Genomic DNA, 27,698 nt, shown 5'->3' with positions numbered 1-27,698 from the left:
AATCATCTGGCGCTTCTAGCGATTTTCCTAGCGCTCAAGGCATTCAGGCCAGTCATTGCCAACAAAGTGGTCCGTGTCCGCACGGACAATGTCGTGTCAGTGTATTACATCAACAAGCAGGGGGGCACCAAGTCTCCTCCTCTTGTGGATCTGACCATCCAGATTTGGGAGTGGGCGATTCGGCATGGTGTCTGGCTGGTAGCAGTACACATTCAGGGCCAGCTGAACGTCACGGCGGATGCCCTAAGTTGGCGGACAATGGTCAGCTACGAGTGGGAATTGAAAGCGGAGATCCTCTCACGGATATACATGGGTTGGGGCACTCCGGAAGTGGACCTCTTTGCAACATCGGCAAACAAGAAACTTCCTCTGTATGCCTCCAGAAATGGTCTGGGAGCCTCCTCTCTGGGGGATGCTCACAGGATTCCTTGGCACAACATGAGGGCCTATGCTTTCCCGCCTCTGCCTCTGATTCATTGGACGATTTGCAAGCTGAAGAACATGGTGAACTGTTCTCTTCTGCTCATAGCCCCGTGGTGGCCGGCGAGGTTCTGGTTCTCAGAACTTCGGCACCTGTCGGTGTGCGCACCAATCAGGCTACGGGTGAGTCCCGATCTACTTCACCAGAGGGATCAACAGCTGTGGCACCCCTCCCCACAATCATTCTGCTTGACGGCATGGTGCCTGAGTTCAGGTCTTTAGAGCATCTCAACCTGTCTGCTGATAACATGCGAATAATTCAGGTAGCTAGGAAGCCAAACAGTTGGACCCCAGGGTGGCTACGATTGACACAGTGCTGTCCTTCGTGTCTCACCTGGCAGAATCAGGCATTCATGTTCTGTCATGCATAACTTATCTTTCGGCGGTAGGCGCCTACCTATCCACGGACCAGTGCTCTTATTCACTGTCAAATCCAGTGATTAGGAGGCACTTCGTGGGTTTGACGCGTCTTTATCCTCCGGTTGGCAAGCCGCACCCGACGTGAGATCTGGATGTGGTCCTTACGGCGTTGTGCCATAAACGGTTCGAACCAATGGCCACGGTGGACTTTAAGCACCTTTCGTGGAAGGTGTCCTTTTTAGTTGCCATTACTTCAGCAAAGCGTGTGAGTGAGCTCCAAGCTCTGTCGGTGGAGCATCCCTTCTTGGTTTTCCACAGGGATAAGGTGGTACTATGGACAAATCCTTCTTTTCTGCCAAAGGTGGTCTCTGAATTCCATCTAAATCAGTCAATCTCCCTTCCGGTCTTCTTTCCAAATCCAGCTTCAGAAGCCGAAAGGGTTCTGCATTGTTTGGATGTTAGAAGGGCTCTTAAGTTCTATCTGGACAGAACTTCTCGTTTTAGGAGCTCTTCTCAACTATTGGTGACCTTTGGTAATCCACAAGGTAGACAAGCCTCTAAGGCGACTATCTCCAGTAGGATCGCTGCCTGTATTACGGAGTCTTAAACTGTCCAAGGTCTGCAGCCTCCTAAAGGAATTAATGCGCACCTGGTGCGGGGCAAGTCAGCTGCCGTTGCCTTTCAGAAATATGTCCCCTGGGAGACCATCGCAAAAGCGGCTACATGGGCCTCCCCATCGGCTTTTTGTAAACATTATTGTCTAGACCTGGGCTCCAGATCTGATGCTCAGTTTGGCCAGGCTGTGCTGAAGATCCTTTTTCAATAAGGGGTTTTCCATCCACCGGTAGTTCCTGTAAGGAGTGCTTGGGAATCTCCCATAAGTATGGAGGAAAGAGGACGGGACGTAGGAGTATAACCAGGTTACTCACCATAGTGACCACATTACTCCTAGTCCATAGTCCCCTTTCCTCCATACGCCCGCCCGCCGTCCCCTCTAATAAGGTTCCTCTATTATTGCTTAAAGGTCTCTGACCTGGCGATAGAAAAGGACTGATGGGCGATGCGCGGGGCGGAGCTAAGATGGGTGGGGTTACAGCCGCGTGCAGTACAACGCGTAAAAGAGAGGAAGGACTACATTTTTTGCAAACATTTTGATGCTTTTACAAAGTGCTCCGGTCCCGTCTCACAGGACGGAGGAATGTCCCATAAGTATGGAGGAAAGGGGACTATGGACTATAGGAGTAAGGTGGTCACTACAGTGAGTAACCTGGTTAAATGAAATAAGTTCCGGAATAAGGACGTATCCGTACTGGGAAAATGAAAAATTAGGGTTGACGGCAAACGTAACATTATTGATCAATATAATGGAATTGGTTCCATAAAGAGGACCTGGGTTGGTGCAGCATACAAGGCCAGTTGCTGGCGAGGAAAGGTGGAGTGCTGCTGGCTTGATGCATACTTGGTCTGGGGTGGGCAAATTCAGAGGACCGATAAAACCCAAGTTAGCATGAGCATCCCCACAGGGTCCTGGGCCTTGAGACTGGGTGACCAACTTAAGATCCAGACAGACATCCCCCAACTGGAAGGGAATAGGAGCAATAGGGAACTTGGAGGATAAGTCATGAGGCAGATGGGAACAGACCCAGCGGTCTGTAAGATTAAAAATACAGGCATACTGATAGGAGAGGTGCTGGTAAGTATTTTCACTGTGAACCCAGGGATGAAGATGAGAAAAGCAGCAGTCACAGTGAGATGATAATATATCAGTGTTCTGACAATAACAATAATAACAGAAATATAGCTAGACATAATATACACTAGGACCAATCCTCGAGTGTCCAGGTTTAGAAATCAGGTTGGGACACCGCGTGACAAAGGAGTCTTAGCAATAGCTCCTCACTGTGTGGAAGAGGATTAGATGCTGTAGGTCCTGCTTCAGCACGTGAGCATACTGGGTGATTGAGGACCACGCCCTCGTCCTCTGTTACCAGCCATTCTGATCCAACAGCACTGGAAGGGTCTGATATCGTCATACGACCGGCAATGACACAGGTGGAGGAGTCGGTGGTAGTTGTGAGACTGGAACCAAGCAGAGGAAGTTCGGTTGAAGTGGAGGTGTCAGCTCGGGTGGCGATTTTGCAGCAATGTGCTGCATGAATCCATGCTGGGATCCCAGCACATTTAACAGCCGTGTTCATAGTTAGGAGAACCTGAAAGTGGCTTTGCCACCTGGGCTGGAGCACATATTTCTGCTGATGGACCTTTGCCAAGATCCGATCTCCTGGCTGTAGAGGGTGACAGGGCTGAGTAGCTGGTTCAGGCAGGGCTTCACATACCTGAGCTTGGACAGATCGAACACTGTTACTGAACATGCTACAGTATTGGAGTAATCCTCTAAAGACAAACTTTGTATGTGGGTGAATGCTGGGGGTTCAGTTCACATTCTCATGGGATTACCTGTAAGGATTTTGTGGGCAGACAGTTTGTGTTAATGCTGGGGATTATTGCGCATGGTAAACAAAGCCAGGAGCAAGGCTTTGTACCAATTCAACCCCGTCTCTTTAGACACTTTAGACAGTCACAATTTAAGATTCTCATTACGTTGTACTACATGCAAGCTAGACTGAGGGTGACAAGTGCTATGGAACCGCTGAGCTATTCCTAGAGCTTTGCCGACGTCTTTAATGACATGTACAGTAAAATGGGTAGCTCAGTCACTATTTATAGTGAGGGGCAATACCAAAACTGGGTATGAACAGTGCCGACAAGTTTTTTTAGCCACTGTAACAGCGTCTGCCCTTTGAATGGATTGTGTCCTCCCACGTATTCCTAATCTTTTGATATATTCATCTCCAGCTGCTTTGGAAAAATACATTCTCTGCAGAGGGCACTGTGCGTCGATGCAGACGACTCGATGCCCCTTGAGGGCCTCTGTTTCGATGTCGATAGTATCACTGGTACATATAGCATGTGCCACACCCATAAGCTTCAGTTCCGGTTTTCCACGATAGCTAACGCTTCGAGAGAATTACGGTGCAATTCAGTTCCAGTTAGAATTGCGACATACTTCAAAAAATGATGGCCTCGTCACAGACACCATCAACCCAGAAGACCGGTTTAAAAAAATGCCATGATTATGGCACCAAGATGTCGCTCACGGGCCCTCATCGAGTGTGTCTGTGGTGTCTTGGTGTGGAGCATGAAACAGCAAACTGTCAGTCCTGTCAAGCAATGACTGGTAAGGCATTAAAAGAGCGAAAAGTGAAATTAGTGGCCGGTGGGCCCCCAACTAAATCCCCTTCGACGACTCCGTCGAAAAAGTGCTCATCCGACGAGTCGAGGTACAACTCTCCTCGAAGGAAAAAAAGGCATTGAGACAGGAAATGTTGAAACTTTTCGAGAAGGAGCCCCCGACCCCCTTGAAAGAAAAGACCAAAGGCCATGCTCCTGTCGCGCCCTTGAAGACCGACAAGGAAAGGGCTAAGCCAAAATACTGCGTGCCTTCGAGCCTGGGACTCAGGTCAGAAACCCCATGAGAACCTTTGAGGTCTAAACTCGATGAGAAATCATAGAAGATTCTATTGAGTCGGGGATTGAGCCCCTCCAGGGCTTCAATATAGTCTTCAAAACCATTGACGCCATTAGCATCGAAACTATCGACACCATTGGTGTCAAAGCCAGCAATGCCATTGGTGTCGAAATCATCAACGCCATTGAGGTCGAAATCATCCACGCCATTGGTGTCGATACCACCAACGCCATAAGGGTCGAGACCATCGACGCTTTGGCCCACTAAATCTGCTATTGTCACTAAGGACGTTGCAAAATCATACAAACCTTTACCTAGGAAGGATTTCTTCAAGTCTTTGTCTTCAATCTATGAAGAACATGAACCATCGGACTCAGATGCCCCTCCTTTTGGTTTAGATTTTGGTACACATAATGTACCAGAAGCCCTGATATCAGAGGAGTTGAGGCTTAAAGACTTGTATGAACACCTCAAGTCAGCTAGTGGCATTGACAGGTCACCAGGACTCATATTTGGTAAGCCGGGCCGGTAGAACATGCAGATGCCCCATACAGACATCTTATGTCTAGGGTAATAGAATTTCTAAGACTGGGCAGGGCTGCTCTTACATTCGAGCAAGATGACCTGATTGATATCCTTGATAAGGGTCCTCAGAAGGATCCGGTACTTCCTTTCCATATTGCCCTCCAAAAAAGGGTAAAAGCAAACTGGGAGTCACCTGAGGCCAGTCCAGCGGTGACTAAGAACCTCACCAGAAAGTACAGGGCGTCCAGAAAACGATCTGGACTATTTGTTTAAACATCCTATGCCAGAAAGCCTGGCACTTTAGGCTGTAATGTCTTCCTCTAAATAAGTGGCTTATCCGACCATTCCGCCAGACAGGGATGATAAGCGTTTCAACGCTTGGGCGAGAAAAGTATTTTCTACCGCGAGCATGGCTCTTAAATCTGCAAATGCCACTTGTGCCCTAGCTAAATTTACGTTTCCCCTGTGGGACTGTATAGCCAGGGTGGCTGAGCATATTCTCAAAGGTGAAGAAAGAGAGGGCATCCTGAACATTGTAAGAGACCGAAAGGAGGCTATGTGTGAGTCTCTTCAGTCAGAATAGGACTCTGCTCACAGTATCAGCAGAGCATTGGCAGTGAGTACAGTAATACGCAGGTTTGCGTGGTTGGGGAAATCAGGCGTTGCACTGGACGTGCAGACCAGGCTACTTAACATGCCCTTCGATGGCACCTAGCTGTTTGGGAGAAAGACTGATGAAAGCGTAGAAAAGATGCAGACCTCAAAGGTGGCAGCCAAATCCATTGGTGCCACTGTCAGACAGCCACAACCATCTCACCCCAGCGGATCATCTTGGAGGGATAGGTCCTTTCGTTTCTAGTCCTCAGTTGGAAGAGAAAGACGATTGGCAAGTCAATGCAGCCAAAGAAGATTCCCTCATGGTGGACGAGGGAGTGGTGCCAAGTCTGCTCAAGCAACAGCTTCTTTACCATCAGTCGCTGCTTCATGAGGTTTTATTCCACAAGACCCCAGTGGGAGGCAGACTCTCACAGCATCTGCAAGAATGGCAAGGTATTATTTCAGATGCGTGGGCATTGGAAACAGTAGCCCAAACTTACTGCACCCCCTTTTTAAGAAGGCCACATGATCATTCACCAGAGAGACACTCATTCAAAGTTCCAAATCTGTTCCTTTTGCAGGAAACTTTGAGCCTGCTAGAGAAAGATGCTTTAGAACGAATACCTGTAACAGAGAGGAATAAAGGATGGTATTCTCCTTATTTCCTAATACCCCAGAAGGACGGAGGATTGAGACCCTTCTTGGACTTGAGATGCTAATGTTCCTCGGGAAGGACAAGTTCAAGATCGTCACAGTTTCTCAGATCCTTCAGGACTGGATGGTGTCATTACACCTTCAGGATGCTTACTTTCCATCACAAGCACAGAAACTACCTGAGTTCCTCAGTTGGAGGTTCTCATTATCAGTTTCGAGTTCTGCCCTTCGGGCTGACCTCCGCCCAAGGGTTTTCCCCAAGTTAATGGCAGTGGTGGCAACGAGTCTCAGGAGAGAGGGGATTCACGTCTACCCCTAACTAGACGATTTGCAGATCAGGGCTCGTTCATCCGAACAGGCCCTGGAAAATCTCAGCATAGCCTGCGATTCTCTCCACAGACGTTGGGACTCTGGGCTTCTCCCTCATTTACAAGAAGTCCCAGATGATACGATCTCAAAGACTCCAATTCATTGGAGCAGTACTGGATGCATCCTTGGGAAAAGCCTTGCCACCCGAGGTGAGGGCATAACACATTCTGCTGATGGTCACCAAATTACAGAGTGCCCAGCGTGTTCCGGCCTTTGACGTTTTGAGATTGCACAGCCTCATAGCATCCTGCATTTTCCTGGTGACAGAGGCTCGTCTGAGGATAAGATCCCTCCAATGGCCTCAGGTTTTGAGCAGAGTTGCACAGGATCTCCTGTGGTGGGCCTGCAAGGACAACATTCTGAATGGAGAACCTTTTTGGCAACCATGGCCAAAAAAGAAAGAAAAACAACCAAGAAAATGGCCGCCATGAAAAGGGAAAACTGAGTCCCTTTTCCCTTTCCATGGCAGTCATCGGGAAGTGTTCCCAGCACGTCTGCTCCCGAAAAAGGATCAAAAAGAAGGTAAGTCTCCACACGGCTGGAGGCTTCCCTCGTCCCCCGCCGGGGACGCAGGAACAAGAAGGTAAATTGGGGGGGCGGGTGGGAGGGAGGTCAGGGAATTAAAAGAAAAAAAAAGACTTACCTGAGTCCCCGGCAGAGGGCGAAGGCAGCCTCTCAGCCGCAGGGAGGCTCGGAGTGGGGATGGCCCCGCTTCGAGCCTCCTCATTGGCTGAGGGGCTGCCACGCCCCCCGCCGGGGACAAAGGCCGTGGAATCCCGACGGAGGGATTCCCAGCCTGGTAACGACTCGGCGAGGGCCAATCAGAATGGCTCTTTCATTCTGATTGCACCCTCGCCGGGTACTAATTTTGCATACATCACCAAATTTGTTTTGTTTACTGAGTCTAAATACCTGATAAGTTTGCATACATAATTTACCTTCATTTCTTAAAACAGGAATTCGTATAAATCATGATCTGTATTTAAGCCCAGGCTGGTTGTTCGAAAGAAAAAAACATATCTTCTTTTTGTCTGAGAAAAAGTTACTCACTGTAGTGATGAACTTGCATCCAGAGTACCCCATGGTCCCCTATCCTCCATATGCCCTGCTACCTTCTCCTCTTAAAAATATCCTTAGTTGTTAGTAGATCACTGACCTTGGTGATCAGAAAAGGACTGAAGGGTGATGCTTGGGTGGGGCACAGGAAGGTGAGCCGAAGGCAGCACATACACCGGCCCTTGCATACAAATAAAAAAAGGACAATGTGTTTGGTACTTATGAGGCCACGCATGGGATCATGAGTCTAGACATAGGTATATGATGGTGTTCCTAACACATGATGATGTATCTGGGCATATGTAGTAAAAAGGTATATAAAGCAATTCCAGGAAACATGATGGCTGAACCTTGAACTACAGTGCTGTACATATGAGATTTTTTCTGACATTCGAAGGTGTACTTGGGCACACAATGGGGTAACCTTAGCATATAGTGGCAATATGGGGACTAGTGAGGATGTACTACAGAAATGGGTATCCTTTGGTATGGATACCCCCACCCCCTGCACACTATCTCACTGTAGAACAGTCACATTTCTAAGAATTCAACGTAATTAGGAAACTTCAAGATTATAGTTCAAGAACATATTTAGGAAATCTATTATATGGTTAAAGAAACAGAAAATATTTTATTCAATTCAGTGTAGTCTTGAGTTCCGTGGCTCGACGCATTACGCATTTCGGGCCATATCCCTTCATCATAATTCAGTTAACTGCAATAACATAATGAAGGGTGACACTATTAGACATCCACACTCTGGCAAAAAGATTAAACTTAAACACTATGCAACTTGTGATACATATCGTGTGATCTACGGCCTATGTTGCCCCACTGGAGGATATTATGTTGCACAAACATCCTGTAGAGTGAAAAAACATTGGACTGAACATAAGTCTAACATACACACATGGACATATAATGGAAGGCATAGAATTCATGCATATTAAAGTAGGTATGAATGTTGAATCGACCATGAATCTCCTCCTGATTTACCGCCCACCTTCCCTATCTGAAAATGTTATTCTTGCCCTCTTTAACTATCTGTTAACTATTTTAAAGCCGAACACACGTCTTGTTCTGCTTGGAGATTTTAACTACTGGCTAGGTCACGCTGATGATACCCTAGCAGCGGAATTAGAACAGTCTCTCTTAGACTTGGAACTCGAACAAAAAATACATGCTCCCACTCATCTTATGGGTCACACCTTGTACTGGATCTCAGCTACTAATATCACTGTTCACGAGACTCTGATCTTCCCATGCTCCTGGTCAGATCATGCCTTCGTGCATTTTTCTATCACTGTTGCGTTTCCTCTTAAACTTAAGAATAGGAGCTCCTGCGTCACTCTGGTTCGGAATCTGAAGCATTAACCTTAGATAAAATTGAACCTCTACTCGGTCACGCAACTAACCTTGCAAATTCAGCCTCACCTGCTGCAATGTCTCTCCATTTTACAGCTAACTTGGATCGTATTTCCAATAACTTAGCCCCTCTGAAGCCAAAAAAACACATAGAGGGAAAAAGGAGCAAACCCTGGTTTTTAGCTGAGCTTCAAACATTTAAATCATCTACACAAAAGCTGTTGGAAAGCTAACCCTAGTCCTAGATCCCTGGCAGTTTATAAAACGGCTTCTAGAAATTACAAACTTCGATAGTAGAAGCAAAAAAAACGTCCACAACTCCAGAATCCAAAACCCTAAGTCGGTTGCGAAATAACTTTTTTAAATCTTGGAAGAACAAGAGACCATTCCCCAGCTTCAGTCGCATTCGCTAGTAAAGAACTCTAACTGGTGTCAGCAAATTCAAAATGCAATGCAACATAAACTAATAGACATAAGAGAGGACATCACACACAAAAAAGTTCCTCTTGCCTTAAATCCTGGCAATAGTGGGTTTAAACCCTTTGTCAGAAGCTCATCCATCCCTGTATTAAACTTCACCCTGATATCGGTCGACAAATTGAAGAAGGTGGTTGTACAACTCAATGCAACTAGATGTAAGGGTGACCCTTGCTCTTCTCTAATCATCAAGGCATACTCCCCTGCTCTCTTGGAGTCTATATGTAGATTCGTCAACACCTCCTTGCTTGCGGTACTTGTTCCTGATGACCTAAAACAGGCTTGGATTACCTCCATCTTGAAAACACTTGGACTGGCAATGGATTACCCACTTAATTATAGTCCCATTACAAACATGCTCTTACTTCTGAAAATCTTAGATTGTGTCGCCTAAACCCAGATATCACAGCACATGAACCAGTTTCCTATCTTGAATAATTACCAATCTGGATTCAGACAAGACTTTGGTACCGAGACATCCTTACTGGACTTGAAGTCCAGACTACTGGGATGCATCGACAAAGGACTCACCTCTCTTTTATTCCCTCTTGACCAGTCAGCCGCATTTGATCTGGTTGACCACTCTGTCTTGGTAGCCAGAATGTCTGAAGTGGCCAACTTTTTCTCCTTCAGCAACAAAATGGATTAGCTCCTTCCTAGTAAACTGGGAAAGCAGGGTTTGTCTTGAGGAGACAGTGGCATCTCCCATTCCTGTGCATTATGGGGTGCCGCAAGGAGCGAGTGCTTCCCCCTGTATCTATAATATCTTTATGCCCCCCTTCTTTGCATACCTGGACCAGGAAGGGGTCATGTTCTCTAACTACGCCGATGACACCCAGTGTGTCATCCCCCTAACAAACATCGACTCACAAGATGAACATGAACTTAACAGAGTCTTCACCCTGATAGAGAACTGGATGATGTGTAACAATCTTCCCCTAAATAGAGGGAAAACTGTACTTCAACTACATTGGCCAAGCTTGACCCTGCTTGCAAGAGTTTCATACTGGGGGAGGTGAAAATAGCCCCGCAATCAAAAGTAAAAATCCTGAGCCAGATCATCCCTTCGTGCATTTTTCTATCACTGTTGCGTTTCCTGGACCAGCTGCTGAACATGAAGTCTCACGTGGGTAGTACAGTCTCAGCAGCAGTTTACTATGTTACTATGTTAAATTACTGGCGCCTCCTGGTCAGAATCTGTAAAGCAGATACAAACAGACTCCAAGTGGTACAAAACTGGGCTGTCAGAGTGGTCGTGGGTTTTTCCGCTACAACCACGTTTCGGAGGTCAGACGCTTCCTGCACTGGCTCCCAGTTGAAGCACATGTTAGGTTTACCTTCAAATGCAGACTGGGGCTGATGCCTTCTTACCTGCTGTAGAATGAAGAAGGTAGAGAACGGAGCCTTCTTCATCGCTGCCCCATACGCATTGCATGGAGAGACTTTCCTAGCAGTCTTAGAGAAAGAACTGAAGACGTTGCTGTTCTCCTGATTAACATCTTGAGTTATCTAGTTCCTCTGAGCTATCATGTCAGTTAGCTGTTACTTCTCTTTGTTTTCTTGTCCGTTTGTCTCTGTCTGCGCCCTAATGCCTAAGGGTCCATGGCTGCGCATTACAAATAACTTAAAAGTAAAGTGTGAAATCACCTGTGGCAATATACTTTAAAGATCAAAGACATACTGTAGCACACCTTAAATGTATTGGTCTGGAGGTAGTACATAAGCTGTCAAGTACATAAATTATGGGGACATGTCTCAGAAACTTTCACAACGTGAAATCTACTGGATTGATTAGCCAGATTCAATGTCGCCACTATGAATAAAGAATTTCATTTTGGAGCATTCCTTTGAAATGTTATCTTTGGCTCTACATATTATTTATATATGTCCTCATTATAAACAGTTCTGATATATTTGATATCTTGACTGTGAGTTAAGATGATTTTCTGCCATTTTATAATTTCCTGATTTATGATTTATTGAATTCTTATTTATTCAATATTGTCACATTACTGATTCTTATTAATGTAATCATTATGTTTACAGTCTCTACTGCTACATTATGTATTCTCATTATATTACTACGTACATCATAATCGGATCAATACTGTTACTGTATTTCCCTAGATGTCACTATCGTTCATTGTGATACATGTTGTCATCTTTATATACACAGAATATACACAGAATGTAAGTGTGCAACAATATCTTAATTTACCTTTTATTTAATTTCTGAATAATACAGTTACTTCTTTATTTAGGTTTATTTGTTCCATCTCAAGAGACATCTTCTGTCCCTATTTCAGTTTATTTAATTCTCCAACATTTCTATTGTGTTGCATCTAAATCTCTTGTTTCCACTCGGATCCTCATTACATGACGATGATGTTTTACGTGATTATGTCATACATTACAATGACATTATCACAACTTCTACATATGTCATCATACTCTTATATCAGCCATTTTAGACCATGCAATTTTCCCATCCTACACCGCCAATAACGGGATTACATTTGACTCAGATGACTATTGTCTGTTTTAATCGGGTAAAACAGACTTCTCTCTACAAATCTCAAATTTGATATCCTGCATATCTATTGAGAACTGATTTTGGTTCTCATTTTATATCCCTAGACCGACATGAGGCCTGTCATCTACAATAGATGTCGGAACAGTTGAAGGATTGAGTCATTCTGATTCTGAGAACTCTTTTTACTTAAGAATTTTTGAAAATTAGAATGTACAGGCCTATATTCTTCCTTTATTACTATGACCATATTAGGATTTCTGGCAATGCGTTGTTGCTACATATATATTTCTTTTCCTACTTCCACAGATCTGATTTCAATGTACTTACCCAGATTGGATACAAGGAGTTTTTATCCTCATCTTGAGGTAACATCAATGTATTCTTGCACACAGGTTTAACAAATTCATTAATAGTAATAATACTGCTGATTTGAAACAACCCCCTTTCTCTTGTTCCTTGCTTTTGATATAAACAGACTCTGTGAATTATGCTTCTGATCAAGGGAATTAGCCCAAAATGTGTCGAGGAAGGGATCTCAAGACTGCACTGAACTGAATAAAAGATTTTCTGTTTCTTTATCCATATACAAGATTTCCTAAATATTTTCTTGAAATATAATCTCGAAGTTTCCTAATTACTTTGAATTATTAGAAAAGGGACCGTTCTACATTGAGATAGTGTGCAGAGGACAGGGGTCTCCATACCAAAGGATTCCCATTTCTTTAGTTTGTCTCATTACAACCACTGTGCCAAGGTTGTTTTCTTTCCCCTTGCAACTTTACATTATTAAACCACAGACCAATCTAAGCTCTACAATATCGTTTTATAAATGTACGGTGGGCCAGAAAGTATCAATTTTTAGGCTAGTGAGGATGTCATTGAGACTATAAGGCGGCACTTGAGTATATCAGGCGGCACCTCGCAATATGAGGATTGAGCTGGGACTAAGAGGCCGTATATACACATATACATCTGCTTCTGGCATGTAAGAATGTTTCTGGGCATATCTGGTTATTCCTGGCAAATAAAAAAAATCCCCCTTGCATGCACTGGTGGTTCCAGGGCCCAGGGTGGGCATATGAGTTTGTGCTAGGACATATGAGAATATATTGGGCTGTTTTTGGGAATGTTAAGGTTGAAATTAGCCATATGATACTATACCTGCTAATCAAAGGCTGTTTCTGACAGCTGCAGATCTACTACGGCCAGTGATGGTCGTACTCTGGGACATGAGCTTGTTCTTGGGCATATGTGCTTCAGTTTGGAAGATATCTCAGGGCAAAGGGCTCCCTTTGGGAACAGAACAATGCCTTGCACTATGGGTTTGATTCCTGGCCAAGCATTTAGAAGCAGGAGGAGTTTGGCATGAAGCGCTATATAAATAGGCAATAATAATAATAATAATAATAATAATAATAATAATAATAATAATAATAATAATAATAATAAAAATAATGGTTCATGCAGACACATGCTTACACAGCAAATATTCACTCTCTGCATTTTGTGCTTAGTGCAGCCAGAAAAACAGATTGTAAAAATGTCATTATGTGTGTCATGTGCTCGGTGCAACCGCACACACACATAATATTTTGTAAACATTGTATTATTTGATAGTGTGTTCAGTGTGGGAAGTCACAAATAGATAGTGTTAAAGCTTCACTGTGTATATAATGTGTTCAAAGTAAGCAAAGACAGATACAGGCAAAAAGACTTTCCAATGAACTGGCTGATGAAGTCAACACTCCTCCAGCCAGACAGAAAAGAAAGGCATAGTTTGTTCATGAACATTGGTTGGCAGGTTTAGGAGGGTAGTGGATTCTTTGTCAGAGACTAGATAATTTGGTCTGGTTATTTTGTGATGGTTGGTGGGATACGATGGGCTAGTGCTTTTTTAAAATTTGATTTGTTTTACATGGAGTGGGAAGCATTACACAATTGATGACATAAAATGTGTGTTTGGCCCATTGAGTTAATAACAAAACTCTTCCCTCTCTCCCTTACTGGGTCTCAATTATGGGAAGGTGTACATTAGGCCTCAATGGTAAAATCGGCAGGCTGCCGCTAACTTGCGATTTTTTCCAGAACTTGCGAATGGGCAATTACCGGGTCATTAAGTCCCCGCCTGACCCGGTAATTGCTCATTCGCGGGGGCCGGAAAAAAATGCTCCCCCTTCCCATTGAGCTCCATAGCGCTCAATGGGAATGGGGAGCTCGGATGCACCGGCACCATTGAGAATGGTGGCGGTGTATCCAATATGCTCTGCTCGTGGGTGCCGGTATGCCTGCCAGGTTAGACCTGGCGGGCGGGAAGGCACCCGCGAGCAGAGCTCGTAGTTTGCCAGTCTGGTAACAACGGTACTGGCAAGCTTACCGGTACCGTTACCGGACCGGCAAACTTATTATGAGGCCCATTGTATTTGTTGTGAAGGCACCATGAAGCAAGACACAGACAACAGATATCAAGTTCAGACAAAAGATATCTCTTAACTTAAATGTCAAAATGGCTAACTAGTCCTAAGCTAATGTGGGATTTCCCTGCCTGAATGCAACTAAGGAAAGTCTCAGTCAAAATGTTCAACTTAAAAGTATGTCTGTGTCCAAAACCTATGTTTGGCCTCACACCTAAAGCTACACAGTGTGTAGGGATGTCAACAATCAAAGAAATGGTGATCAACACAAAGTTCTGAGATTCTTCTACAGCTCCACTTCCCCAAGTTTAAGAAAGTTCTACAAAAAAGGTCTCAGGATTTAACTTGTTCATACAGTTCCACAAACTCCTCAGAGTTCCCTTCCCCAAGTTCAAAGTACTGCAGTTCAGTCCTTGGGAGTACCCTTCCCCATGTGCAAAGTACCACAGTTCAAACAAAAAGGGTCTTGAGGTCCTGTCCTCAAGACGGTTTTGTAGTACATCAGCTCTCAGGATTCCCTTCCCCAAGACTTCAACATAGCAACCAATATGTGTTTTAGTCTTCTAAAGTTCAGCTTAACTTTGGGCCAACTTGACCCTCCTGCTGGTTTACATCATTACCTCACTTGTAGGCCTCCTTCTTGGTTGATTTCACAATGTCTTTGTCTTTCACAATGCATATGCCCCTTTCTACAAATTCCTATGCAAGTAGTTCCTTCTTGTCGGCCTCCTGACTTTATGTGCAGTTTTATACTCTTCTGGCTTTTCCTATTTAGCTGCCGCTAACTTGCGATTTTTTCCAGAACTTGCGAATGGGCAATTACCGGGTCATTAAGTCCCCGCCTGACCCGGTAATTGCTCATTCGCGGGGGCCGGAAAAAAATGCTCCCCCTTCCCATTGAGCTCCATAGCGCTCAATGGGAATGGGGAGCTCGGATGCACCGGCACCATTGAGAATGGTGGCGGTGTATCCAATATGCTCTGCTCGTGGGTGCCGGTATGCCTGCCAGGTTAGACCTGGCGGGCGGGAAGGCACCCGCGAGCAGAGCTCGTAGTTTGCCAGTCTGGTAACAACGGTACTGGCAAGCTTACCGGTACCGTTACCGGACCGGCAAACTTATTATGAGGCCCATTGTATTTGTTGTGAAGGCACCATGAAGCAAGACACAGACAACAGATATCAAGTTCAGACAAAAGATATCTCTTAACTTAAATGTCAAAATGGCTAACTAGTCCTAAGCTAATGTGGGATTTCCCTGCCTGAATGCAACTAAGGAAAGTCTCAGTCAAAATGTTCAACTTAAAAGTCTGTCTGTGTCCAAAACCTATGTTTGGCCTCACACCTAAAGCTACACAGTGTGTAGGGATGTCAACAATCAAAGAAATGGTGATCAACACAAAGTTCTGAGATTCTTCTACAGCTCCACTTCCCCAAGTTTAAGAAAGTTCTACAAAAAAGGTCTCAGGATTTAACTTGTTCATACAGTTCCACAAACTCCTCAGAGTTCCCTTCCCCAAGTTCAATGTACTGCAGTTCAGTCCTTGGGAGTACCCTTCCCCATGTGCAAAGTACCACAGTTCAAACAAAAAGGGTCTTGAGGTCCTGTCCTCAAGACGGTTTTGTAGTACATCAGCTCTCAGGATTCCCTTCCCCAAGACTTCAACATAGCAACCAATATGTGTTTTAGTCTTCTAAAGTTCAGCTTAACTTTGGGCCAACTTGACCCTCCTGCTGGTTTACATCATTACCTCACTTGTAGGCCTCCTTCTTGGTTGATTTCACAATGTCTTTGTCTTTCACAATGCATATGCCCCTTTCTACAAATTCCTATGCAAGTAGTTCCTTCTTGTCGGCCTCCTGACTTTATGTGCAGTTTTATACTCTTCTGGCTTTTCCTATTTAGCCTCCTAGATTTGCCATTTCACATTACATACCTCTCGTCAGTCTTTGGCCTTGCCGTATTGCATCTGTTCACAAGATTCACTTTGTGGTGGTCTTGTTCATGCCCCACCTTTGGTTGCACTCCTTCACACTTGCTCTTTCCCCCATAGGGTGCTTTTCTATGGACATTTTCCTTTTGAGCTGTCATTAGCTATTTGATTTATCTATGAAGTTATATTTCAGCTCAGTATTCAAGATGTTTTAATGTTAGGTTTTCAAACAGTTCGGTATTCAATAAGTGTAGTTTAGCAATGTTTTAAACTTCCATTCAGTCCGGTAGTCAATATGCATAGTTAAGCTCTGTTTTAAACTTCCCTTCAATTCAGTATTCATTATGCATAGTTAAGAGCTGTTTTGAACTTCCCTTCAATTTAGTATTCAATATGTATAAGTAAGCGTAAGAGATCGTATAACTGGAGTGTCAAGGCGAAGAGGCGCAATACCACTGGTACAGGCCGTATGAGACACTTGAAGGTTGTCTACCGTAGATTCAGGAATGGATTCCGTGAGGGTACAACACCAAAACCGAAGAGAGCGGCGGTTGCAGCATCCAGCTCGTCCTAAGATATTTTGTTAAATAAACTTTGCTGCACAAAAAAAAAAAAAAAAAAAAGTAAGCGCTATTTCAAACTTCCATTTCAGTTCGGTATTCAATATGTAGCACTCATCTTGGTTTGAAGCTTTCTTTCATACTGCGCTTCATTACTTGAACGCAGCCCGCACAGAGTGCCCCAGCTTCTGAGTGGCTTCCCCCCACACTCACCAGTCTTTGGCGTCTTGCTTCGGCGTCCCTTGCTGCTTCCTCTTGTTTCCCAGGCTGGCACTCTGACCTCTGCGTGCCCTGCTCGCACGCTGGTTGGAATTCTGCATACACTGGCAACTGTTTCATCTGGGTGGAAGTGGCCAGCGTTCTCTCTCTCTCTCTCTCTCTCTCTCTCTCTCGTTTGTTTGCAGCCCCATCTGCTCAATCACTGTTACAGAGGCTCCCACACCTCAGGGATGTTGACCGTCATCCTGGCTCCTCTTCAGGTCCTACCAGGGCTGCCTCAGAACGGAAAGCCTCCCTGTTGCTCACTTCTCTGCTTTGCTGGTCTCTCTTTATACACCTGCAGCCCCTTGACAGTTTCAGGTGCGGATGCCTAATTAGAATTGTCTGACCATGATTAAGGGGACATGCCTGACTCTCACAGTATTCTTCAGGCATCTTTCTCGTCCTAGTATCAGAGTGGTAAAATGTAGGTGTAGTGTTCATCACGCTGTCTTTTACTTCCTCGTCCCAGTACTTTCAAATGTCAAATGTGCGGAAATGGGGCAGATGTCTTGCAGTAGCCCATAAAGGTCGGGGGAGGGTTAGGTTGGTCATGAATAGAGAAGGGGGGATACTATGGGCCTCATTACACGGATGGCGGAGAACCATGGCGCTATTAGCGCCATGGTTCATGCTGGTAAAATACCGGCACCGCCTTGGCGGAAAGGGGAATTACCGCCCCATTCCAAGGTTGGCGGGGCGGTAATTCCCCCTTCCACCATTGCCCTTCCCCATTCCCATTTTTGCCCCATAGGGCATAATGGGAATGGGGATGGCGCTAATTACGGTACCGCAAATTGCGGTACCGTAATTAGCTCCCTGGGTCCCTTTGCGGGTTGGTTTTTAACGCCTGCAAAAAGCAGGCGTTAAATTCCCCAACCCGCAAAGGGACCTCGTAGTAAGGCGGTAAGGATTTACCGGTACCGGTAAAATACCGGTACCGGTAAATCCTTACCGCTATCCGTGTAATGAGGCCCCATGTCTTGCTTAGAGGTACCCCACTTCCAATCTCTGAAGACCCCCGACCTAGGTGATCCTCCCTTGCTTCTCCACCCCCAAGGATGGGATCCAAAAGCGATGGTCCTGCCCTGGTCACCTGAGAAGAGGATCCAGGGGGGTTAGAAGTGAGAATACCCTCAGGTTTCTCACATAGTCCAGAATCATTATTATCCTTGCCACTTTTCTTGCTAGTTAGTACTTCATCCAGTTTTGCTGATCTTAATGCCGGTAACCTTCTGTCCACTTGAATCACTTGGCACATTGCCTTTATGTACGCTGCCTTTATATCGTGTGGCCATGTGGATCCTCTCCAAATCATCATGTAGCTGTATCCCTTATCATGGTAGAGCTCTCGGGTTCCATTCTCTCCCACTTCAACCTTAGCGCCTCTTTTTCTGATGCAGTTAATTCCATGCCACTTGGTATTTATGCTCAAGCTTTCTCTTAGTCCCAGATAATGTAATTTCGTTCCTCGCGTATGATTTTAAGCTTTTGGTTTAACAGTTGGCTAAATTGCCTGTGCTGGTGGTATCGAGACTACTCACTATAGAATGTGACTGTTCGCTTTCCCTTTTTATTTGTATGGGGTTTTCAAATTACAAGGAGGACAGTTGAAGAATCGGACTAAAACAACTGCCAGTACAGAGACCAAATATGTGCACGTCCAGCAAGAGACGAGAAAGGATCTGGCAAGCTAATACTGTTAGCACACCAGATCAATTCACATTCATGTGGCGATTCATCATTCCTCTAGGGAAAGGGTGAAGAGAGAAGAGACAAACAAAAGAGGAAGAAGGTGGCAACTAAAGAGGCTGAGGTGGGTCATGGAGGAGGTGTAGGGGGAACGAGGTCACTGGTATACCTCTAGCCTGGATATACCAATCCTGAAATATAGAAACGATAAGTTCATATGCCAGTAGGTTAATAGCCCATTCAAAGGATAACTTATCCACACTCAGTCAAATGTCCATACCCTGAGCGAGGACTCACAGTTCCCGATTTGCATAGTTGAGGCTCATGAAAAGCCAGAAACTAGCTACTTGCATGTAGACCTGAGAAGGACAGTGAGGGGCTAAGGCTCACGGCTCATCCTCTAACTAAGACGACCCATTGATTGACCTAATCCCAGAAGCGTCTGAGTTTTGCGCACACCCAGAACATGTGCATAATTATACTCTATTCTCTTCCCTTCTGCAATTGCAACTCAACAGGAGTCTCTAAATCCCATTTTAAATGTCCTCACTGGCCTTCAATAGAGTCACTTTACCAAGTGCTGCTGATTCCAGCTTATCTTTAAGTCCATTGGGCATAGTTTTATATTTCCACTGGAAACTGTTAGTAAGTCCAATTCCTTTGGCCATTTCGGATAAAGTGTTCCCAAGACCCTGTCATGCAGGGCATTAACTGATGGTAGACATAATTCAGTCTATTGTCATTTGAGGTGACGGTTGAGATTGTTCACATGGGAGAAGCCCAGAATCGACCATTGCATTCACAAGTTTCTGGCATAGAGATTCATCCTCATCACTCAGACCGTAGTCTTCTTCATTCCACCCTCAGAGTGGAGTTGTCATACTTGGGTGAGCTTGGAAAAGTTTCTCCTCAGCTAGGTTTTGACCAAGAAGCCCACTCTCAAGGTGGGGTTGCCTAACCAGCAAGGGTGCCAATGACATTTTAAATGGATCTCTTTCCAATTCCTAGTCCATCAGCAGCCACACATTCGATACCTCTGACCCAGTTAATGGACATGACCATCCGTGGTCCCAATGGTACCATCAGTTCCTTTTCCAGTTCTACCCATTCAGGACTCCCTGCATCTGTCGCTTTCTCCCAGAGGCTTGGTGAAGGATTGCAACTTTCTCAGTAACTTGCAAGTGGTTTGATAACATTATATGACAGGTTCTTTAATGACAGCTATATAATTATAATGTATTTATAATTAGAGTTTTTTGTTTTGTTTGGCCCAGACCCTGGCGAGCCCTGGGTGCTTTGTATGCATGTGATTTATCAAGCGGAAACCTAGCTGGAGAGCAATGAATCGCTGTACATAAGGTACACACCCAGAGGTCGCAAGTATGGATGCAGAGGAAGCAGAGGAGCTGGGATGGGGAGGGGGAGAAGGACTCTAAAAGGGGAGATTTAGGGTTGAGTGGAGTGATCTGCACTTGCCAAAATATTCTTTGGAGAGTAAGGTCTTCCTGACGTGTAGGATTGGAGGGGCCTTATATGCATTGGTAACTTGTTCCATAGACAAGCTGTTGTTTCAAACCTGTCTATATTGTGGTATCCGGTGGTGGCCTGTCCTCCAGAGATGGTGATTTTCTCAGCCCAGTATAGTGGTGCTCTGATAGTGCTTTACGTCATGAAAAGCCCCTCTTTTTAGCTTGTGCAACAGGAAACTAATATTGGCGTTTTGCAATACTATCACATCACAATTCATAGAGTTGAAAGATGTGGAAGTGGGAGGAGACTGGAAGAAAGGGGCTGATTATCATGCCTGCATGAGAACCTCCACTCAAGAGGTGGGTGTCAGAAGGATTTTGCGGCAGAAAGGAAAGGAATCTGTGAAGTTGTAGAGTTAATTTGAGATTGAGAGTTCTGTGGGTGGGGCGTAATAAGGCCTTGGCAGGATTTACATTTTTGAAAGATTAGTGGTTCCAGGTGAAGGGTTTGTTTACTCTGGGTATCATGAGGTTCCCAGTGATGGTTAATTATTCTTCCTAGTAGATACCAAATGTTATGAGGGGCTGGTGTTTTCTTCATGGTAGCTTGCATATCGTGGGTTTGTGTTTTTTTTTTTTTCATGGGCTGGTAATTTCTTCATGGGAGGTTGCATTTCATAGGCTGGTGTTTTTTTTTTTATGGCAGAGTAGAAGCCACAAACTGATGCTTTGCATTGGAGTAGTTGGTGATTTCGGCCAGCTTGCTGAATAACACGAGTTTCTAGTTGCATGACTATTGACTGCACATGGAGGGATAGCGATTCCTAGAAGGTTACCTGGGTACTTGATACTGAATATAAGTGAATGGTAATTTCATAATGATTGGTGCGATAAGCTGGACTACACTCCTTTTTTGGTTTCCTGTGAATGGTAGCTTGGTTGTGGTTGCTTGGGATGACGTGAGTTTGTGTTTCTTGGATGCTAACCAAAGAAGGTAGGCTGTATCTTCTTTGCAGTCATTTGGATGTTGAAAGATGACTGCGTTGTTGGCTGAATATAAAATGCTGGTGCATTTTTGAGGTTTTCTTTACTTCCTGGAAATGGCTTGAAATGGTGGAAGGTGAGGTAATGTGGGTAGCTGCTTACTTAGCAGTTAAACTGCATGAAGCAGCTTAGAGTTTGTGGATGGGTTGCTGGATAATGCTGGATGGGGGTTAGCTTACTGAGGGGACAACTTGTGTTGAAGAATCATTGAATCTCTCTCTGCTCTGTATTGTTCTTGTGTAGATATTCTTTATCCCATCCGGTCTTTTCCTTGCTCTCCCATATTGCTGCTTTACTATCGCTTGTTTTTCTATGATCTCCCTTTCATTATTACCCATCTCGTCTTTGCTGTATTTCACTTCCTCACTCATGCCTCTCACCCTCTCTTTCTCTTAGGTTAATGACGACTCTTGCTGTGTGCCACCCATACCAGAGAGCCGCAATGGACACCTTTGGTGGGGCCCCGCGGTTCCTGTCCTACCCACGCACATTCACAGCCAAAAGCGGTGAGACCGCCACTCTTAAGTGTCAGATTGCAGGTGATCCCCGTCCTTCGGTGCTCTGGGAGAAGGACAAGTGCCCGATCCACCCAGCAGGCCGTTATCGGATGTTGGAAGATGGGACAGCGTACCACCTTATCATCTCTGGTGTCACCACGGAGGACAGCGGCCAATACATCTGCAAGGCACGAAATGGCATTGGAGAGACATATGCTGCTGCGGCTCTTAATGTGGAAGGGGGTGAGGAGGATCTGGAGATGGCAACAGATAAAAAGCCATGCTTCCTCATCAAACCCGTGTCCCTCAAGGTCACCAAAGGGGACAACGTGGCCTTTTCCTGCAAGGTGTGGGGGCAGCCGAGCCCCACTCTGCATTGGGAAAAGGATGGCAAGAAGCTTTCGGACATCTTTGAGAGTGCCCACTTTGCAGTGGGAAGCGAACTGGAAGGGTGGCACTACCTGAAAATCCACAGTGCTCGAGTACCTGACGAGGGAGTGTATGTCTGCCGGGCATGCAACTCTTTTGGTGAGAGCCTGGCAGCAGCCATGCTGCTAGTGGACCGTGGCACTCAGAAGGATGGGTCCTATCCAGGCTTCCCCAAGAACAGCTTCCCTCTTGGATCAGAACCACGCACTGAACGAAGACAGCGGGGACGTCATCGACACTGGTTGGATTCGGAACCAGAGTCTCGGACCCTGCAGCAAAACGGAGAGTTACCCCATCCATGCCCTAAAGCAAAGGCCTTTGCTGTCAGTGAGGGCAAGCATGCCAAGTTCCGCTGCTACGTGACGGGCAAACCGAAGCCCGAGATCATTTGGAGGAAGGATGGCCGGGTGCTAGCGGCAGGCCGGAGGCACCTGGTGTATGAGGACCGTGAAGGTTACTTCATCCTCAAGGTTCTTTACTGTAAGCAGCAGGATGCAGGGCTGTACGTGTGTAGTGCCTCCAACACTGCCGGACAAACACTGAGTGCAGTGCAGCTGCATGTGAGAGGTAGGAAAAAATGCATGCTGCATGCCCCAAGAGTAATCCCTTCAATCCCTTCTCCATCACACCACCTTGATGTGCCTAATTATCTTTACCACTCGGAGGGGTTGAGATTAATGTTTATCTGTTTTCTATGTAGATCTTTCGGAAGCATTTCACACCACATATGCAGTACATTGTTTACAAAAAGAGTGCATAAATGGTTGCACAGATAGTGACGACATAAAGCATGATTTTGTAGATGCAGGGAATGAAGCGAGGCAAGGGGGGAATACATTGCATTGCATAACTGCTGGACCCATATGCAGGCAACCTTACCTTTGTTGTGCTGGGGTGTTGGTGCGTGTCTGGTTGACTCCCTCCCTCACCATGAATTATTACACCACAACATTTGGTCTTTATTCAGACCCTCCAGAAAATTGCGGCATGAAATGGAAAATATTGCGGCACAAAAAAGAAAAAAATTGCGGCACCCAACTGCGTTTTTTGCGGCATTTTCTAACGTTGAAAAATATATCATTTAACATCTTTTTTAGCCTAAAACCAAGTAATTGCAAGGCTTTTGTTAGTGAGGAACAAAATGTGTTCTGTCTGGCTGCGCTCTGTAGGACAGCCAGGTCGAGTCACCACAGCCTAACATTTTGGATTGTGGTGGGGGAAGGGGCATACAGCCTGATGAGCTCCAAGGAAATGGTGCTGTGCCACTACTTCCAGCAGACAAGTGGAAAGCAAATAAACAGATAGGCTTGAATTCAAAAGTATAACCCTGGTTGAAGCCCATAGGTTTGCTTTTCGCTTGTCCTATGACCCCAGGAGAGAGGGGGAACAACTCTACACTTCTCCATGGAAGGAATCCATGAGGCCAAGACACAGGGGCAATGCAGTGGCAGTAACTGCAAGCCCATAATACCTAGCCAAACAATGAACTCTCTTGGGTGCTCATAATTCCTTGGTTATGCCACCCACACATGGTGACTAAACACACCCACAAACAGAAATGAAACATCACAACACTACCAGGGGTCAAGTCCTACAAATTAAAGTGTGGGAGGGAACTCATTAACAAATGCAATGGCATGTGATGTCATCAGAAATTAGCATATCAAGGTGAAATATGCATATATCATTAAATTGGCTTTGCATAACCACCAAAATTGCACAGGACGAATGGCATTTGCCTTTCATAAATTTTAACACCCAATTTTGTGCATAATTGGTGTCATACAGCCCAGCCTTGATTCAAGGCTGGGCTGCATGATACAAACGCTTGTAGCTGTATTCGTTTCAAATTGCTTTACAATTATTGTAAAGCAATTTGAAACGAATACAGCTACGAGAGTCTTCAATTGGTATCATGCAGCCCAGCGTCAGGAAGCATTAAGTTTATGCTTTCTTTTCCGGCGCTCGACAGGAAAGTAATTTACTTTCCTGTCGAGCGCCGGGAATGAAAACAGTCCAGTGGCCTCTTTGGGTGCTCTGAGTTGGGGGCAGATGAGTGGACAGGCCAGTGCATACCTGGCTAGCTTCACCAACTGTCAGCTCGGGCACTCAATGAGCCTTGGAGGTGCCTGGGGTCACAGCCAAATGCTGTGCATCTCCCAGGCCTGCGTGACCCTCCCCCAATCCTGGGCCTGCAACGCAGAGCCGAGGTGTTAACCCTCAAGCTGCTGCAATCAGCAGCCAGCTGTGTTCGCTCTAAATCATTAAATGAGCGCGAAAATAGACACACTAAGCTAACGTGTCTTTTTTGCGCTCATTTAATGATTTATTGCGGCAATTGCGGGAAATGGCAAATTTTGCAATTTTTTTGCAAATCGCAAAATCGCCATAAGGTGGATGGTCTGTTTATTGCTACAGATATGGTTATGGAAATAAACAATATTTGCATATCAGTAATCATATATTACTTTTGGGCACCGGGTCCTGAGGTTACCTCCTCAGGCAAGTGCCGCCTTCTTTGTCCCACGACGTGTTGTGGTCACTGTACGGTGTACTGGTTTTCCTTCTGTTGTTCTTCTCCCTTTTTCTAGGGTGGGAGGGTTTACGGAAAAGAAAAAGAGAGAGTCTATATAGAGTAGTCCAGATGAAGCTTATGGTGCTGCCTGTAATACGTTGCTAACTATTGATGGTGCTCAGAGAGAGTTTTATCTGCATTTCCAGGGTATGTTATGATAGGTTATTCATAACGCACATGTACACAAGACAAGACAAGGGAGGGAAGACAAAACAAACAGTCTTACTAGGCCTTGTGTCATTCAGATTGCGTAAGTGCGCCAACGCAACATGGAGGGGGAAGGGAGTGAGGAAGTGCCAGGGGAAGGGAAGGAGGCAGTGCAACCAGGGCAGCGCGGCACTGGGTAAGTGATCAAATATGATAGGTTATTTATAATGCGCTTAATACACAGAGGTTTCTAAGCGTGGACCCGGGGATCGAACCTGTGTTGTTCTGTGTGGTCTTGCTTCCAAAGCAGCACCTTGCCCCTGAGCTATCCCCCCCAGAAGAGTGCAAGGAAGCAGGGGACTGTAGGGTTCCAGGTACAGCCCCTAAGTGTGCGGTAGGCCCGGAGGCAGTGCAGGGGTTACTGGTAAGAACTATCCAGTTAATAAATGTGTGCTTGGGGGGCTCAGGACCAGAATCTGGAGGTGATGCATTTGGTTAAGGGGCATCAAGCCTATGTTGCATTCCTCAGAGGAACAACCAGCGGGGTAAGTATGCGTTTGAGTGGGGCCTTCGGACAGGGATAGGCTTCACACTGATTTGAGCACTAGGTGGGGAATTCGTCTAGATCCCGGTTGTATAATGATGTCTTATTTACGTAGTGCTTTCGCCAAAGCGTGTACTGTCAGCTTGAATGACAGGGACTCGCGTGGTTCTTGGAAGTTTGCACAAAGAATGAGTTACAAAGACAACCATTATCTCCATGAGAAGGAAGGAGTTACAGGGAACGCTCGTGGCTATGCTGGGTCGGTACTCCAGTTACAAAACTATGACAGTGGCAGATTTTCATACTGTTGGCAAGGCTGGCTCCAAGAGCTTAAGAAGGTGCTAGGTTGTCACATTGTCCATTCACAGTCTTATGGATAGGCTGGGTAAATAGTCCAGTCTCAGAAATATATCTAGGCTGTTATAGTTTTCAAATTCATACTGGTTACAAAACTTGTACAGCAAACCAGTCTTGATCACTAATGGCTAGTGCAGTTCTCCGCTCTAGATTGCTTGTGAGTTGCTAGGCTCTTTGTTCCAATTTCCAGATTTATGGCTAGTCTGTCAAAGGGTCCTTTTTTAGACCCATGAGTAGGCTGGGTTAAAAGTCATGTTCCAGACTGCTGGCTAGGCTGTCACAGTGTCCAGTTATTATAATAATAATTATAATGTATTATTGTAATGTATTATTATTATTATTATTATTATTATTTTTTTATTATTATTATTATAGGATGTCACAGAGTCCAGTTACTAAGGACTAAAGTATTGCTTGTGGTCTTGTTAGGTGGGGATGAATCTGGCGTGGAGGAGGTCTAGAAAGAAAGGGGCATGTGACTGTTGAAGCGGGTCCCAATGTTCCTGGCTGAGAGGGGAAATTGTCACAAGCAATGACATTGGAGAGCAGCTGAAGGCAGTGTAAAGGACTGTACAGATATTACTTTTTTCAAGTCTCTGCCTTATGAACTCTTCAGAAAATATTCTGTGCAAACACAACAGGTGAACGTATAATCGAAAGAGAATGAGAAAGAAATAGAGGAAAACCTGGTCAGTAGTATGCCAATCACTGCCTCCCTTTGCTAACAAGTTATGCTCCGTGTGGTATCTGCAGACAGCAGTTGTCAAGAGTTATTTTTATATAGGGTACACATTGAAATTCTTACATATATATATATATATATAGCTATATCCTCTGGATCGATATGCTGGGTAATACTAGATTGAAAGAAGTCAAGAGAATAAGCCATTTCAAGGTAACCAAATATCAGAGTGTGCAGATCTTTCTGGAAGGCAGCTCAAGACAAAGGTCATCATTAAGTAAGTGCCAGAAGTATGGTACAGCGAAAGCTTGGCCGTGGAGCATTCGTTTTCTGCCTCTCGTGCCTCTGATGATAGATGTGGTTAATTCGTCATGGCTTTGTTTGTTGTGTATCTGAACTAGAATAAAATCAGGGCCTCCAGTGCCTGCCAGTGCAGAGATGAGGGATTATGTCTTGCAGCTTCAAATACCACTGCTTAAAGGGCAACAAAGGGCACCTGGCGAAGCCACCAATCAAGGCTTAGCCATCATTACAGGAAAAACAGGGGTCTGGGCCACTGAATGAAAGATGTGAAAATAGCATGGCAGCCCTTCACCGTCTGCACCACATATCTACAAAACCAGACTGGAGATCAACCGATAGGTGTGCTTTTGCACAAACCTAGTGAAATTACGCATATCTCCCTTTACCTATTAGACAGTAGGTATCTCCGTTAGTTGTGCCGTTATTGGTAATGCAGTGGAGTGGATAATATCTGGGAACGGTTTTTGACAGTTCTTTTTTTTTCTATTCCCAAACATAAAGAAATTCAGAGCACCCCTTCTCGGGCACATGAACTGCATACTGTGTCTTGGCAAAGGCTCATACAAGTGCTGAGTCTTTCTCTAGTTGTCAATACTGATCTGTCTGCATTTCCCAGTCCATTTCTCGCCGATTACCTGCTTTGACAATCCATTCCATCGAAGGCGTATTCACCGAATTCCAACCTCTGGGGCAAGCAGCTGATACCATTTCCCCTATTCCTCGTCTCACCCACCACAAACATGTCCTCTACCCAGTCTTGTAATGATGGAGTCTCCCATACCCCACTCTCTCACAACCCCTGCTGCAGTCTCTGGATGGATTGTCTTTCTGTGTCTAATTTCACCGCCCTCGAC

At 45.2% G+C, this 27,698-nt stretch overlaps 1 protein-coding gene across 3 annotated transcripts in view; it reads left to right on the top strand.

Annotated features, from left to right (window-relative positions):
- The window catches only part of OBSL1 (obscurin like cytoskeletal adaptor 1), a 1,294,044-nt gene that overhangs the window by 162,717 nt on the left and 1,103,629 nt on the right, over positions 1–27,698 (top strand). For all 3 annotated transcript variants that reach the window (XM_069616948.1, XM_069616946.1, XM_069616947.1), the window contains exon 2: positions 21,707–22,803. In XM_069616948.1, coding sequence (XP_069473049.1) covers positions 21,711–22,803 — 1,093 coding nt within the window. In that variant the 5' untranslated portion in view covers positions 21,707–21,710. The remainder of the gene's footprint in view (positions 1–21,706; positions 22,804–27,698) is intronic.

This window comes from Ambystoma mexicanum, chromosome 9, assembly GCF_040938575.1.
Source record: "Ambystoma mexicanum isolate Mex_15411 chromosome 9, UKY_AmexF1_1, whole genome shotgun sequence".
NCBI classification, from domain to species: domain Eukaryota; kingdom Metazoa; phylum Chordata; class Amphibia; order Caudata; family Ambystomatidae; genus Ambystoma; species Ambystoma mexicanum.
Note: the sequence above shows the minus strand (reverse complement) of the source record. Positions and strands in the feature narration are given on the sequence as shown.